The sequence below is a fragment of the Lactuca sativa genome, chromosome 1 (genome assembly GCF_002870075.4).
Source record: "Lactuca sativa cultivar Salinas chromosome 1, Lsat_Salinas_v11, whole genome shotgun sequence".
Classification (NCBI taxonomy): Eukaryota; Viridiplantae; Streptophyta; class Magnoliopsida; order Asterales; family Asteraceae; genus Lactuca; species Lactuca sativa.
Window position 1 is genome coordinate 41,726,023 of NC_056623.2, and position 18,421 is coordinate 41,744,443.

Genomic DNA, 18,421 nt, shown 5'->3' on the forward strand with positions numbered 1-18,421 from the left:
AAATAAGGGCGAAATTGTCTTTTTATGTTCGGAGGGATGAAACGTGCAACTTAAAACCAAATGAGGGACAGTCCGAGTTAATTTTTGAAAATAGGGATTGAACGTGCATTTTGGCACCTGTACGAGGGACGATTCGTGTAATTTACTCAAAAATTAATATTTTTGGTATAATTAGTTTTTTTTATATAAAAAAAAGCTTAAATATTGAAAAAAATAAGAAAATTAAGTAGGTTTTTTTTGAAAAAAAAAAGTTCGTTTTTTATATATCGTCATGTATCTCTATGGAAAGAGGACGAAAAATCGTGAACAACGGTATATTCGGATTTTTTTTCGATAAAAAATTTGGCCTAAAAAAATTTAAATGAAAAAAAGGAATGATTTTTGTTATAATCCGGTACATGTGTGTCCATTATAAAAATTTACAACCCTTCCTTTTGTCGTTTATCGCTTTAAATTTCGACGCTTTAGATTGGTTCTTTGGTTCTATAGTGAACTTTTATATATATATATATATATATATATATATATATATATATATATATATATATATATATATATATATAGGGTTGAGTTCATATGAGACAATGATATTTTGTGAGACATAGGGACAATATCTGGACCATTCATCTACCATGATCTATGGATGAGATTAAATCAGATTAGATCAATATAGAGGCGGTGGCATTTTTGAAATTCTATTAAACTTTGGGATTAATGAAAGACACAGAGGGGTAGTATCGTAACTTTGGTTTTAATTGATCTGCAATCGTGAGTCAAACAGATTCATTCATTCTTCACGCATCAGAAAACTCTCGCCCTCCAACAAACCCTAAAAAGCATCCTTTTTCCTGATCTGCAATCTTGATCGAAGAACTTACTTGGATTCAATCTCCTTTCATTTTGATTCTGCTTCACATTGCTATTCCAAAAATCACTGAATCAATTTGATTTTGATTATGAAATGTTTCTTCAAAAACCCTAAGAATCGATTATGATTCATTCTCATTTTGATTTTCAGTGTTCTGATTCAGATTCTAAATCATGATTACATTTTTCTTTCATCAATTCAAAGTTCGTTCACAGTAAAATTTTGTTTCAAATCTCTCAAGAATAACCTTAAGAAACTAATTCTAATTCTCATTCTGAAAACCTCAATTTCATTCTACCACAAATCAAAGCTTGGATACATCTAATTTTGAATATCTTGATTCCGATTTTGATCATATACTTCAACAATCAGGTTAGATGACACTAATATCTCGTTTAGTTTGTTTTTATGATTCTGATTTCGATTTTGATTTTGGATATTATATGATAATGATTTATAAAACACTATTGTGAAATTATGTACTATAGTAATTTACTTGTTTACTACACCTATGGTTAGTATTTGATCCAACTTACTGTAGCTAGGGTTAGCAATCAATTTCAGAATCTTTGATATAAATGTCTTATATAGCTTTATTGTAGTCAAAGTTATCAATAAAGTTATAAAAGAATATTTACTTATTAATGTTTTAGCTTGCTGTAATTGTTTGAAATTTACTGTTAACTTAAGATACTTTACAATAAGTATAGTAGTTTGAAAAATATATATTACTCTATAGTAGAATAAATTAGTTGATAATGTTACGAGTGATTGATGTTTGTTGTTCTAAACTTGTTTAAGATAATTTGTAACATAATCTTCTTAATCAAAACAGAGGCTTGTTAGTGAACTTTACAATCTTAAGCAAGTGAACTTTGTAGAAGTCCAAGATGATGTAAAGCTCTTTGATAACTTCACACATCTTGTCACAGAAATGAAAAGCAACAAGTATGATGCAAAGGAATTTGCTTTTATATTGAAAGGAATGGTATGTCTACTCACCATTTATCCATGTTTTTGGCTTATGTTATCATTGGCTTGTTTCTGGTCATTTTTGTAATGAAGTGTACTTGGTAATGTTATGTAATGTTTGTTATAAAAAAATGATTTTAATGTGTTGTTTAGAATTTAAGTCGTAATTTTCAAGCTAAATTTTATAATATTTAATGATGTTTAAAAATATTGGAATAATTTTTAGATACTATGTTTTCAAGTACCAATAATCAAGAAAATGAAAAAGAGTGAGATGGATTTAAAGAAACTCAGAAACAAGGAACATCGTAAAGGGTTGAAAGCTGAAGATGGCGACCAAGTGAGTAATTTTGATTTTGTTGATGTAGGTTGATGAAATAAAGAATTGAAGCAAGGGATGCACTGGAAAGGAGTGAAAATTAGAATTGTTGCAAGTTTGAATGTTTGGAAATATGGTTATCTAACATGAAAACATTTTCTTCTTTTATGTTTTTTGAATAAATTAGATATTAATGATTGCTTAATGTTTTGTAAATCAATTGGTATTGTTGATTATATGATGACTACTTAATTATATGTTTGGTAATATGATTACTGCTTAATAGAATGGTTGGAAATATGATTAGTTCTAATCTACATGTATATTGTTCTAAAACAAATAATATACATGTTTTCTATATATATCGATTGTTCTTACATAATAATATTATAGGCTAATTGTTAACGTGTATAAAATTAGAATATTCTAAAAGAACACAATATGTACATATAGAATATTTTTACAAAATAATGTTATAGTTTGACTGGTAACATATATAGAACTATAATATTACAATTAGAATATTCAAATTTGTAAAAGCTGATTTGTTTTAAGTTGATTATTATGAATATTCTTGCTTCATTTAATTACTTGATATTATACTTATTATGATTTATTTTTTAATTTAATTATTCTAATTATTATGATATCTTTTAATAAGTTATATTCATAAAGAATAATAGTATAACTTGGATACTAACATGTATAGAAGTAGAATATTCTAAAAGAACGATATGCATGTTGACTGTACATATATAATATTCTTGTAGAATAATGTTATAGGTTGAGTACTAACATGAATAGAAGCATAATATTATAATTAGAATACTCTGATTTGCGAAAGGTGAATTGTTTTAAGTTGATTATTCTGAATATTATGATTTCATTTAAATTTATATGTACTGTTAATAAGACATAATTAATGTGTATATGTAGAATATTCTAACTGAATAATTTTGTACTTTGTCTGTTCATTTAGAATAATATGCATAATGTTCTAAGATAATCTAAGTTATATGTAAAATATTCTAATAAAAAAATGCCTTACTAAATTTAGGCTTTTTTTTAACACTCATTGATGTGTTAGAATTCTAGTTATTCTAGATGTTCAACATTTAATATTGTATTGTTAATATTTAATATTATGAAATTGTGTGTGATCTGATATTAAAATGTAATATTCTAAAATTAGGTTCTACTGTGTAAAATAAACTTATATTATATAAGATATTAATAGTATATGTAATATTCTAAATTTAAAACTTATAATGTAACGCGAATATCTAGAATGATTTATAGGAAATCCAAATAATTAACATATATTCTTTTTTCTAATTTTAATGTATAATATTATAAAATTATGTTTAATATTATGATATTAATGTGTAATATTGTGAAATTATATTATAAGGTGTGATATTCTAGTATATGGTGTAATATTCTAATTCGAAATTGATGATGAATTGCAGAAAATAAATGTTGAAATCTAGAAATTCCTTATGTAATATTCTAGCCATTCTGTTTAGTATCATGCTCATTCTCATTTTTATCATGAATTGTTGAAAACCGATTGCCGATGAGTTGATAATCTTATGTAACATCAAAGTTTATGATAAATTATTAAATTGTTGAAAATTGAACATTGCTTATAATCCTTCAGTAATAGCAAAATTATTTGATGATGAATCGCTAAAAATCGATGTTCTGATATGAAATTATATAGAATCTATAGGTAATCAATCATTTGTGATAATACTTCAGTACTAGAGAAATTAAAGATGAATTATTGAAAATTAATGTTGAAATATCTAAATTTCTTATCGATGTCTGTAATAGAGAAACTGATGATGAATTTTAGAACATTGATGTTTAGTACAATATTTTAGTCATTCTGATTTTATATATCATATTATTCTAGTCATTTTTATTTGTGTAATAAAATATTCTAGGAATTATTTTTTATAGATTAGCTTTTAGTAGAATATTCTAGCCTTTCTGATTTAGTATATTAGAGTCAGTATCCTATTCATTCACATTTTAATAATGCATTGCTGAAAATCAACCCTTCTTGATAATCCTTTAGTAATAGCAAAATTATGTGATGATGAATTGTTGGAAACTGATGTTGTGATATGAAATATAGGAAATAGATGTCTGTAATGGAGAAATTGATGATGACTTTTCTGAAAATTGATGTCTACATGGCTAATCGATGGAAGATGTAAATAGCATACCTTGAAACCGGTTATCTGTATAATTAGGTTTATTATTCTCAATATTCTAAGGATATAAATTTGTTTTAAATTATTTATTCCAAATATTCTAAGAAATTGTCAAATCCTTTGTTCTGTTGTCATTTAGCAGTCATAGGCTGAATGTGAGTATCTAATTAAACTTGCTAAACCTCATATGGAGAACTCATTTTTAACTGATAATATCAAGATGTAATGTAACACTTATTATCACATTACAAGGTTCAAGTTACATATTGCTTATATTGGTTAGGAAATGAGAGTATGTTGATATAATGAGTAAGAAGTAAAGTACATTGTTTATAGTAGTAGAAAGATTAAAGTACGTTGCCATTTTCTGTAATTCTAGATATTCAGATATGACATGCTTATGGTTCATAATTGATATTCTCCTATTCTGATATGATATATCGTATGTTACTTCATAACTTATTATTCAACTGAATATTATGATTTCGTTTAATAAGTTATACTTATAATTCTAGTGCCTTATTGTTTTTCAGGAACATGAAAAATGTTTGAAAAGGTCTTCAAGAAAGTTTTTGTAGAAAAAGAAAATATGGAAGAAATTGTTTCTAATTATATATCGATGTTTCCAAATGAAAATAGAACATGGAATTGGCAAAGAAGTTCAATAACATGTTTTCAGGTACTATTTTTTTGAAGTACCAATGAGCCAGAAAATGAAAAAGCGCAAGTTGGAGTTGAAGAAACTCAAAAACAATGGATAGCAGAAAGGGTTGAAATCGAAGATGGTGAAATGGAGGAGAATGATCAAAGTTCTTAACATCAACATTTATGGATACATTTGTGGAGTTAAATGGGAAACTCACTTTGGAACATAATTTTTTTTTTGTCAAATTCTAATTAGATTTCGAAAGGATAAAAACATAATGTAATTAGATGTACACAACATTGTTCAATTATTCTAGTATGAAAAAATAAAAAATATATATATATATATATAGACAACATTGTGCAAACTATTCCTTGAAAATTTTGTTCATTGTTAAAGATTTCCTTGTATCATGACCTTACACGCCACATATTTTGCATGATCTTGATTTCTATTGACCTTGAACAGTAGTCTTCTCCAGGATAATCTTTAACCATCTTTTGGTTCCACAACCTTTATTCCTCATTGCATGTAGATCTTCTTCATTGTGATAAATAACTACTAGATAATAACACGATGTAAGGAAATATGAGTGATGGTATATAATGACTATAATCAGGATAATATGCATGTATAGATAACATAACCTTTAATTCCTGAATGTTTATATTTATTATTGCATAAATATTTACAAAATTGTATTCTAAACTTAATTTTCCGAATAAGTAAGGACGTATGAGTAATTTTTTTCAATTATTCTAATCAGAATAATATACTATGTACTATGTAATGTAATAAAAAATTATGATAAAATGGGACCAAGTACCATTTCTGCTTCATGCTAAACTGGTCCAAATTCATCATTTACTTCACATGCTACTGACAAGGAGGATAGTAAATAATTTAAACCATTCACTCAAATAATCAAAATAATAAAAACAATGAGGAAACACGTTTCAAGCTTCAAGCATCAACATGGTCTGTGATTTCCCTACAATGATTACACTAGTTTTCATATATGCACCATTTAGTCTACGTGTCTAAATATGATGGAAAAAGAATAACATTTATATCAACAAGAATATGATTTAATCATTTAGAGGCAAACTAAAGGGAAAAAAAACTTTTGATAAGTATCCATTTCCATTTCAAGGTTAGTGAAGGTGCATGATCACTTGACTTGATGTAACGATTTTGCTTTATTGTGCTTATCTTCAACCTATATATGTAAAGTTCACACTTCAGCGCCATAATATTGCTACTAGATAGCAGTTAATTAGGAGCATGTCTAGAGTTTAAATGCATTAGAACTTAAGTTATGATTATTCTCTTAGGCATTTCATCAAACAGTTGGTGTATCAAATAATTACTCCAATTCTTCTGTCCTCAAATAGATGGTACATTAATTGCTATTAATGATGAGTTGTTGAAATTGCTCTATAATGGAGAAATTGTTCCTTCTTGATGATGAATTGAAGAAAATCGATCGTTACTTATCCTTCTGTGCTTTGCAATTTGCGATTGAACAAAACTGATTAAGAAAATCATAAAGATATTGACCCAATTTTGCAATTATAATTGAACGACTCCAACTCAAACAATCATCAGATGAAGAAGAAAGAAGATGAACTAGCAAATCACTAAAATCGTGAATTTAATAGCTGAGATTTTGATAGGAGAGGATAATTGGGAAATCAATGAATGTCAATCTCAAAATCACATTGATCTGGTAGAAGTACATACCTATTCAAGGCGATGAAGATCTTGATTTCCTGAATATTTTGATTTTGATATGAAGGATAATTGATCGAATGAACATCTATCCTACAACAACGATGATCTGGCATGAGACTTGAAGATCGAAGGAGATAAAGATCTTGATTACGTGAATATGAAGCTAATTTTTGTAACAGGTATGTTGATGATCTGTTTAACTTAACAATGACTAATCTATCCTTGATTAACAAATCAGGTATATTAATAAGTTTTAATCACGTTTTTTTGATGAGCCATAGGATCAATTTTGATCAAAGGCTAAGATGTTGTCCCCATGTCTCACAAAAAACTATGGGTCTCAAATGAACCTCTACCTATATATATATATATATATATATATATATATATATATATATATATATATATATATATATATATATATATATATATATAAATTTATAAAAGATTTACAGTGTGGTTTTTGGTATAATGTTCCTACTAAATGGTAATTGTTTTCCATTTTTTGCGGTGTGCAATTCGAGTTTTGCTCATCCTTAAAAGTCACATTAGTCCTAAATTGCAGAAATGGAACTCTTCTTCTCTCCTTAACACTCGAGTCACTTCTCATTCTCTTTTCTATAGACAAACGAATTCTTTGATCATTTTAATGAAATAGGTTTGTTGAAGCTGTAATTTCAGAATTTCCAATCAAAATAATACGTTAAATAAATAACTTATAAATAGATATATTAAATAACTTGGTTATCAAGTTTTCCGAATATTCAAAAATTTCTAATTTGGGATTGTGATATGAATCTAAAATCTTGAATATTTAAATTTCAGATATCTTAAATTCAAATAATTTTGTTTTAACCCAGATAATAGTTGGGTTATCTGGCCCATGTAGTCATGTTTATTGTGTTGTGGGCTGATGGCTTTAAGAAAACGAAAAACTAAACATTAGGTCTGACCGTCTGAGTCTATGTCTCTATAAAATTGTAGGTTTTTATTTTATTTTATTTTATTTTATTTATTTTTTTAAAAGTTAAACTAAATGGGCCTAAGCACTTGAGGCTAAGCCTACTTACTCACTTTATTTCTATGTGACAATCTAAACTAGTACTACAACTTTCCTTTAGGTTGTTTCGGCTAGTTTTGACTTTCATCTTTTTGCTTAAGTGGGGTAAAAATAATTATGATTTTACAAAAATCGTATCTCTCTCATACGGATCCCGCTTTCGGCTTTCTTTTTCCTAAATATCTTATCTCGATGAGTATTATGTTTCTCCTTTTTATAACTTTAGTCAACACTTAACCGATCTTTATGTACCGTTTTGACGTCGTAATAATTATTTTCACAGATGATTTTTTTTACAAAAATCATAACTCCTCCAATCGGAGTCGGATTTTTACAAATTTTATATCATTTGAATCACTTCGACGAGTGCTTTTCGAATATATTAACCGTTTTAAAGGACGGTATAACTTTTCAGACACTTATCTTTTAGTCTAAACGTCGATTTATATCTAAATGTAACAACATAATTGATTATATTTATTTATAAAATCAAACATGGCAATACTAAGTTATTACATTTATCTTTCCTTACTATTTCCTAACGGTGGTTGGTGACAGAATTTTTCTTGGTTTTCACATGTTGACACGAAGCAAGGTTGTGATGCGACCTTGGGATTGCAGAGACACAACGTTGGCTTATCAGCCTAGTATAAATAGTGCAAGCGCTTATCCGATGGATTCTTTTCCGAAATTGAAACCAGAATCAGTGAATGATGGTTAAGGCTTATAGACAAAGATCTTGAGACCAGTTAACGAAGGTACGATCGTTGAACGAGATAAGGTATCATATTGACCTGATATTACAAAATTGTTTTTATGTGGCGTTAAATGTGTAGGGTTCTTAGAACCCGAGATAGTTACTGTAGTTAATGATATGATGCTATTATGAACTCAATGGTAATGTTGACAGATGAATTCTGTTATAGGTTTCTCAATTTGGATTACCATGGTTATGTGCCCTAGTATTTAGATATATGATATTAAGCTAACGAATTATGGGGTTAGGTCATTTAGTAGTTGTGATATGGAGTTTAATTATCATGGTGACAACTAAGGTTAACTCCTAGTGAATTGGGACAAGTCCACAAGAATTTGGTATATTGTCCAAATAGGTTTGGGCAAGCGGTTGATTCGCTAGACATCACCAATTAGAGGTCAAAGTAAAAGTTAGTTTTGACTAACTGACCAGGTGAGTGCATGTGGATATTTATGAGTTCAATGTAAATGAGTTTTCTATGTATAAATGTTTGATATTAAGTTTTTTATCACATTAAATGATTATGTTCTCAAGTGGAGATTAAAAAGGTATTGCGAGTAGTTTAATATCGAAACTTTAGCATACATGATGTTTATTGATTACAAGGCATTGCTACTAGTTCTAATATGAAAGTTTTAGCATGCAATATGATTGATATCGAATATTAGGATAGTAGGTGGTATTATGTGTAAAATTGAAAATGAGCTTATTGGCTATAAGTTAATGGATATTAGAATGCATTATATATATATATATATATATATATATATATATATATATATATATACTAGTGGCGTGATATACTCCAAAGTGAGTATTGGAGATCACGATTTGGGATACATGACAATTATCGAGATTGTATTTTCTCGTAATTAGTAGTTGTCAGTGACTGTATTCATGTTATAGAACCTAGTGACAGGTTACGGTCACAAGTTACCTAATGACAGGTTATAATTACAACTTCTTATAGAGAAACTCGATTTATAGATCCTAGTAGCAGAACATAATGACACGAGGTAATGATTTCTCATTAGCTTTAGGCTAATTTGTATTCTCGGGCATAGTAAAGATTTGATTACAGACTAATTAGGTGTATTGATTCTCATATGTCCAGTATTATGTTTTGTGATACTAGGCCTTGTGGGTGCAGTGCATGGTTATGTCTGTGAGTGCAGTCCTATATGTAGGGTTATGTCCATGAATGTAATACCATCCGTAGAGTTATATCCGTGAGTGTAGTCTTATCTATAAAGTTATGTATGTGGGTACAGTCTTATTTGCAAGATTTTGTCTTTGAGTGCAGTCTTATCTGAAGGTTGGATGTTGGGATATGGAATCACAGCGTGTACAATTTTATTTGTAAGGTTATGATTTGGGAGTGTGGCATTCCCCATCTTCGTTTATTATGAGATGTTCAAATGTTAAAGGTTGCCAATATGTTTTAATTGTAATATTGACGGCATGTTTGGGTTGTTTTGTTAGGTTAAAACCCATGTAGCTCATAAGTCTTTTCGACTTACGTGTTAGTTTTAAATGTGTTATGTACTTAGGTATTAGAGTAAAGATATAGAGATGATGATAAAGAAGGTTCATATAAGATTAGCGAAGTCTTTAGATGGTTTGATCTCTTCTCTTTTATTATGGTTGTTGATATTGTTGTTGTAACACCAAACAATTGTAAATTCTGATAAATCAAAGAAATGTTTTTGTAAAACTAGATTTTACTGTGTGATCGATTTTTACAGGAATTGATCAACCATGGTAAATTTTAAGAAGATAAAAGTATGGGTGTTACAGTTGACATCCTGACATACATCAACATCCTTTCTTTTATTTACGTTTAATTATATTTTGTGTTTCTATCGTTATTGAATGAAAAATAAAATATAAATATTTTATAGACATATTCACTAAACAATTAACATTTATTTTTGTTTAATTTTTAGTTATTTTATACATAAATTTACTTGTTTAATCAAATTAAGCTATCACTTAATATCATCTAATATCAATTACCTAGTGGCATACTGGACAAAACACTAATCATTCGTACGAAATATTCGGTTTTCAAGTTTTTGGGGTTTCAATTAAGAGATGGTGATGAGAGAGTATACGATGTACTTCAATGTCTTAGTATATCGTCCCAGGACAACCTTATCCTCATATCCTTGCAAAAACGAAGAGCTGCAGTGAGCTGCGAAAACCCAAAGATAAAATAATCATTTTAAGTCAAATACAAACCAAAAGACAAACTCGAAACAAATGTACGTCTAACAAAAATTTGTTAGAAAAATCTGGATGATAAGTGTATTTTTCGGACAACCATTTGAACCATTTTTGTATATATGTATATTTACTAATTATACTATAGATTAAAGTTATCCATCCTTAGCTACAGTAAACTGCTAAGGATTTGACATAAATAGCCCCTTGATTACGGATAATGTTACAATTCCGTCTATTTTCTTTTACCATTCAAGTTTGCCATAAGCCTCTCTTCACCGACTTCCTTTTTACTACGTGTCCTCAACCGCATCCTCCTTCTTCCAGTTCCTTCTTCGTTCTTTTCTTCCCCGGTAATTTCTTTCCGTTATGTATCTAATTTTTGTCTTCTAAACCTAAAACGACCCACCTATCGATTTTGTTCCGATAGCGGTGACGCAGAGGGGGTCTTCAGTGGAGCTTTTCTCGACGGAAGATGAAGATGTGGATGCGACGGGGTTCGATCAGTTGGAAGAAAAGGTTTCCGACGAGCTCCTCCACTTCTTCTTCTTCTTCTGTTTCGTTTATCCCGCAGCAAACCCAGATGGAGAAACCATGGTGGTTTCGTTGTCACATTGTGTCGGGGGATAAATAGCCCCTTGATTACGGATAATGTTACAATTCCGTCTATTTTCTTTTACCATTCAAGTTTGCCATAAGCCTCTCTTCACCGACTTCCTTTTTACTACGTGTCCTCAACCGCATCCTCCTTCTTCCAGTTGCTTCTTCGTTCTTTTCTTCCCCGGTAATTTCTTTCTGTTATGTATCTAATTTTTGTCTTCTAAACCTAAAACGACCCACCTATCGATTTTGTTCCGTCCGATAGCGGTGACGCAGAGGGGGTCTTCAGTGGAGCTTTTCTCGACGGAAGATGAAGATGTGGATGCGACGGGGTTCGATCAGTTGGAAGAAAAGGTTTCCGACGGGCTCCTCCACTTCTTCTTCTTCTTCTGTTTCGTTTATCCCGCAGCAAACCCAGATGGAGAAACCATGGTGGTTTCGTTGTCACATTGTGTCGGGGGATAAATAGCTCCTTGATTACGGATAATGTTACAATTCCGTCTATTTTCTTTTACCATTCAAGTTTGCCATAAGCCTCTCTTCACCGACTTCCTTTTTACTAGGTGTCCTCAACCGCATCCTCCTTCTTCCAGTTGCTTCTTGGTTCTTTTCTTCCCCGGTAATTTCTTTCCGTTATGTATCTAATTTTTGTCTTCTAAACCTAAAACGACCCACCTATCGATTTTGTTCCGTCCGATAGCCGTGACGCAGAGGGGGTCTTCAGTGGAGCTTTTCTCGACGGAAGATGAAGATGTGGATGCGACGGGGTTCGATCAGTTGGAAGAAAAGGTTTCCGACGGGCTCCTCCACTTCTTCTTCTTCTTCTTCTGTTTCGTTTATCCCGCAGCAAACCCAGATGGAGAAACCATGGTGGTTTCGTTGTCACATTGTGTCGGGGGAGGCCGTTAGGACCGATAGATACCAACCCACCGCCCTTGAACACAATTTATCTCCAAAACCTTCTATCTTCCATCCTTTCCGCTTCCACTATGGTGTCACCGATGTCTGTCGCACACTAAATCTAGGGTCTACTTGAAGAATGCAGTGATTTTAGGCGAAGAAGTAGAACGGTTACAACTTGAAGAACTTGAAAGACTATAAGGTCACAACGATAGGTACGGGTCTCGCTTGGAATCCGGATACTGGCACCGCCGCTGCCATGGTCGCTTCATCTGGCAACAACGAAACCCGTCGTACACGCCATTCAATTACAACGACCACTGAGACTAGGTAATTTCCGATTTCCAATTTCAAAATCCTATTTTTATTTATCTGATTTTGTGTTTTGATGTTCTTATTGTGGGTTCTAATCCAAAACCATTGTAAACACTGATATTGGCATACTCATGGTAAGATTATCTAATCCTTTGTTAAATCGTATTCGTCATTCATTCATTCTTGCTAAAAATTGTATTTCTTTTTAATATTTAAATTTAGGTGCTGCAACTGGATCAATATGGGAGGTGTTTACGAGAAAGTTTATCTCCATTGCAAGTCTGATGCCATTACTACACTATCAAACTCCCTTCTTTTGCCCAGACACAAACCAATTCATTCCAATTCATTTATCATCAGGTATTTAATTCTAAATAATGTTTGAAGCACCAACAACTTTTTTTCTGATTTTACTTTTTATCTCTTTGGATATTATGAATTGCTTCATCATAAAAATGAAACATTGTTTGGGTTGATTAGCCTATTGGTTTGGTGGGGAATCACTATTCAGAGACAAATTGTTCAAGTTGAGCGCCCTGTTCTTCAGGCACCAAAGGTTTGTGTGATAAGATAAGGGTATTTCTGTAATTTCATATATTCATCATGATATTTTTCTCATTTACTTTTTTTTTTTTTAAATTACAGTTGAAGGTTGGTAATAGAGAAGACATTTGTCCTTGTAATGGGCGATGGAACTTTAATAAGAAGGTATTCTATTCTTATTTTGTTGTTGCCATTTTACTTTCAACTTATATATCTATTATCTTCTTTTCTGCTTTATGCATTTGAATTTTTTTTTTGTTGCAGAAGCTTTTCACTCCCATTAAAATTGAGAAATGGGTAGCCGTCAATTTTTCAGCCAAGTGTGATGCATGTTATCTTGCGCCGGAGCTCATAAATTGTGGAAGAAATAGAGGTGTCGTAGGTCAAAGTCAAAGGTTTACTTTTCTTTTCTTTCCTTTAACTTTGCATTTGAGTTGATTTTGATTTTTTTATTTTTGCTTCTCAGATTTTTGATCGCCCATTTTTACTAATAGAAGAAGACCCACATAATCCAAAATTTGGACCTGTAGTAAGTGCAAAAGTCCCTGGTGCCCTCAATTTCTCCTTTGCATATTGCCAGAAAGAAAAAATTCTGGCTTATATGGTATAAAATATAAATTCTATTTTAGCAAATATAAAACAATTTTATGAGATGTGGGATTTTTAGCCCTAAGTTTCACTCACTAAATTGTGCAGGTAGCTCCTTCGGTTAAGCCAACATGCTTCTCTTCTCATCTTTGGCTATGTAGAAACCATCGACAAATTGTAGGTATGGGTTTGTCGATCATCAATTCCTCCTATTTTGCTTCTTTTATGCCCTTCGATTTATGAGTCCAGAGGCTATAATTTTTTATGTTCCACTTTTGATTGTTATTGATGTGTTTGGTTTTACTTTTCTATTTTACCAACATTACGAGATACTTATTTTACAGTATCATATCGCCGACATTTGACTGTCATATTTTGATTTGAAAGGAATATTTAATGATCGTTTTTTAGCAACTTTTCTTTGGTTTGAAGTTTTTTTTTTTCCCATTTGGGATTAATTGTCGTTTCCAACTTCTCTAAAATTACAAAGAAAGTTAATACATGGCTTGATTTTGAATGGTTCTGCCACTTTCGACCAGCTCAACATCCGTCCAATTAGCTTTCTTAGTCAACGCCGACCATTGAAGTGGAAAGTACCAACGAATTTGTTTAGCGTCTTGTAGATGAACTTACATCGGTTTCAATTGTTTGTTTTATTTTGTATTTGAAGAAACTCACCTTTGAACTCCTAATTTGTACAGAGGAACAATGGTTTCAACCTGATTGTACTCTATAAGTATAGTTTTTTGGCGTTCGACAACTCGCTTGGACTTACAGGTTAGTCATCTCTTTGTGCAAGTTATTCTACCAGAGTAGTCAATTTGTAAAAATTGATGCAACACTAACGTCAATTTTGTTCCTAATTAGAAATAATCCAAAACAATTTCTTACCATACCTTTAATTCATAAATTCATCATTCTGTTATGTGATACTACTTGATCAGGCAACTCCAATATTCACATCCACATCAACAGAGAGCAGCTTCACATACATTTTAGTCAACTAGCCATCAAGTTCATCTGATTCAAGTATTGGTGTTACAATCGTTTATAAATCCAGTTAACAATGAATACCCTTACAGTTAACATCAAAAAACAATAAACTGTATTGATCTTCTTTCTTGTGCTTGAAATAGAATCAAAAACTTCCATTAATGGTGCTACATCCTGCAGCCTTGGCATAAATTTAGACAATGTGATAGTTATTGGTTATTTCTACAGGAAGAGATAGAAAACAAAATACAACTTGCAATGATTTGGCTATAAAAATTCTTTAAAGATATAATTACTCTCTCTCAGTATTGAAAACAACATCAAATCACCTATCTGGAGGTATCCATTCTTTGCTACTTCACATTATTTGAAATTTGTTTTATAAAATCTAAGGGTAAAATAGGCATTTACCCTCTTTCAGACAGATTATCAACCTGGAAATGAAAGAAAAAAAATATGTATACAATATTTTTCACCTTTAAAATCTAGCATCTAATTCACAAAATTTATAGAAATCCAATTCGATAAGCAAGGAAGGATATTAGGGGCTGCAGTCAGAACTTACGTTCTAGAAAGATCACATGTTTTCCAAGTATCTGACCCCGAGAGAAACTGTCATTCCTTTTACATGCTTTGTGCAGCACCCCCAGAGGTAACTTCAATTTTTCCAGATTTTTCTATCTACCCTTTTTTTATATTTACAATGTATCTAAGAGTATCAATAAATGTTTCCAGGATGCAAAGAAATTTAAATTAGGATATCTGAGATTGTTTCATTATTTGGATCCAACTATTTGCTATGAAGTAGCAAATATTCATGATGGAAGAGAAGAGTTGGAAACACGATTGTTGATTTTTGATTTGTACGTTTCAATGGGGATTCAATGTTGATTTTTCTAAAGCGGTTACTGAGGTAAGAGACGACATAGTAGCAGTGGTAGCCTCCTAATGTAAAGTATATTATTATTTTTTGCATTTTTCATTATGTGTTGACAATTTTTTTTGCAGAGAGTTCACCAACTACAAAGGATAGGGGTCATGGTGTTCATATATCATCTAGAAAATAGAACCGTATAGCATTTCCAAGATAAATGGTCAACAAGAACAGAGCAGCAACCTTTAACAAAGTAGCAACCTTTCGGTCAACAAGAGGAATCATTAGATTTTGTGATTCGTGTCCCATTGTAACGAAAAAGCTGAACGTCAAATACATGAAATGGAATCATCCATTGTTTACATTTATAGTGTCTGGTATGCTGGAATGGAATCATCCATTCCATCGGAATGACATAAAAAAATGTTTGTTTCTCTAACAGAATGGAATAGGCTATTCATTATGGTGTCCATTCCACTCAATTCAACTAAACACATTTTTTAATCATGAAACAAGTGGAGGTTGATGATCTTCAAGAACTGATATTACCTCAAGAGCACAGAATACCAACAAATATTACATAGTATTTCTGATGAGATTCCTTCTGCCATCTTTTGTCTTTTAACATATTTTACGACTTTTTGACATATTTCATTTTGTTGCTTTTACAGATTATGGATTATATCATCAGTATTCAAAATTTTGTATTAGAGAGCATTCAACAAAAGTAGCATATCATGCACTCGCTAACAAAATTAGCGATCAACTGTATACTTATAAAACAACATAAGAGTTGTACAATTTTTTTTTGAGGAACGTGATTCGTTTGCAATCAACCGATAGCTTCCAACCCCCGCAACGCGGGGAAGCTTCACTAGTTAAGTTTAAGTTATAATGTTCAAACATTTCAAAACATAGAATAATACATAAATACAAGTTGAATCATGTTTCATTATTATTTATATTATTTATCTTATTTAAATACTAAAATATATATATAACACTTCAAAGCACCTAATCGATGAAGTAATCAAAATTTGATATGATATAATACATATTATTGATATGATATTTAGATATAATAAATATTATATTCATAATAAAAATAATAAAAATAAAATAAAGTAATCGGTGCCTTCATCTTTTCAGTTTTGCTTTGAATATTACCTAAATAGAGAAAATGTAATATCATAATCATAATAATTAATTATTATAAAAAAATAATCTATCTTAATAATAAAGATCTTTTTGCCACATATCATATTCTTATTCATTTTGTCATATGTAATTTTATGGTTATTTTAAATTAATTTTTATTCCACATGTCATTTTATGGTTTTCTCTGTTTTATTAAATTTCACATGTTATTTAAATCTATTCTTAATATTTGGAAACAATTTATCAGAGGCTCCTGAAGACATGGAATCCCAATTCATGGATCTTAATATGTATCTTGATATCTCTATGATCCCAATGGCTAGCTTTCTCTGCCATTTATCACAAGCATAAATTAACCATTGATTTTGGTTCAAATAATATTGATGACATATTCTTTGATGTTTTCTCATGAAGATTTGTAATATCTGGTTTGTTTTTATTTTATCATGATTATCGTATATATTCAGCAAGTTACTACGTTTCTATTTGTGTACCTTTTATCTTGAAAATTCTTACACACATAAAATTTTTTTGGTATTAAAGGTAACTCAATTGTCTAATACTGTAATACAAACTGTTTTGTCCAAACTTTTCTTAGATTATTTTCTTGATTTATCCTTAAATAACTCATTCATTATCCTTTATGTTTTCTTATAGGGCAGTGGAAGGAATTTTTGTGCTAATGGTGATGGATTACTATCCTTGATATGGTGAATATGATAAAAAGGTATAAAATGAAACCAATTGTGCTGGTAATCAATTAGAATTAACACATCCTCTATTTATTTGATTTACTTAATAATTTTAGGTTCATCAATCTCGGTTTCTATAATGTACATCTCTCTATCAAATGGAATTGATACACCTTCGGTTTGTTTGCTATGGTGGGACACACTCACATCCTTTTCATTAATATATACAGGCTTCTTAAGTGAGTCTATAAATTATTTAAAATTGTGTGATTCTTTTTTATGGTAAATGGTTACAAAATCAGTGGATGTGGTTTCGAATTGTTTGGTTAAAAGTCATTATGAGTTTATTTTTATCGTTCGACAGAGAATACAAAGCTACTACAAGAATTAATTCTCAAATTTTTATATAATTTTGTCAAATATGTAATGTAACAACAATTTTGAACACTTCCCCTTACCGCTACCTAAAATGTAGGTCTAAATGCAGGAAATGAAAATATATTCTTATATTATTATTTTTTGCTTAGTATAGCCTCTGATTTTCCTTTTTTTAGAATATATGTTTTTAGAAAAGATGTAACATGTTTGTATTTAGCATGTAACAGATGTTTAAGAAAAATTGTAGAATAATGTTTTACTCTAACTCAACTATATATGTGACCTATTTAGCATTTAACATGCATAAATAATTTATTTGTTTTGTGTAATTATCTGATTGCCAATTATACAACCTTCATTTGCTATCATTTAGAACCGGTAAAACATATAACAATTTTCGATTGTTTGTTAGTTACCTCCTAACTACATAAGCATATAAAATATACAAAACTATGGATCGGGAGATATTTATACTATTTCACTATATTTTGAGGACCATTTCCATAACTTTTTCTTATATATAACAAATGCATTTTAAAAGGACTAACATTTTGCTATATTTTTCAAACATTTTTATCA

General features: G+C 30.3%; 1 protein-coding gene across 4 annotated transcripts; it reads left to right on the forward strand.

Moving 5' to 3' along the window:
• Positions 1–11,988: 11,988 nt before the first annotated feature.
• On the forward strand, positions 11,989–16,559 carry LOC111909372 (protein argonaute 16). Of its 4 annotated transcripts, none has more exons than XM_023905220.3 (11): positions 11,992–12,631; positions 12,839–12,976; positions 13,097–13,172; positions 13,262–13,324; positions 13,424–13,554; positions 13,626–13,763; positions 13,856–13,928; positions 14,449–14,524; positions 15,253–15,392; positions 15,476–15,653; positions 15,749–16,559. In XM_023905220.3, exons 1-6 carry the CDS (start codon positions 12,561–12,563, stop codon positions 13,648–13,650), a joined length of 504 nt encoding a protein of 167 aa, XP_023760988.1. In that variant the 5' UTR covers positions 11,992–12,560; the 3' UTR covers positions 13,651–13,763; positions 13,856–13,928; positions 14,449–14,524; positions 15,253–15,392; positions 15,476–15,653; positions 15,749–16,559. The 4 variants fall into 4 exon arrangements, with proteins under 4 accessions (XP_052625862.1, XP_023760988.1, XP_023760959.1 ...); XM_023905191.3 differs by having other exon boundaries at positions 14,692–15,392; positions 15,749–16,077; XM_052769902.1 differs by lacking the exon at positions 13,626–13,763 and having other exon boundaries at positions 11,989–12,631; positions 14,692–15,392.
• Positions 16,560–18,421: the final 1,862 nt, after the last annotated feature.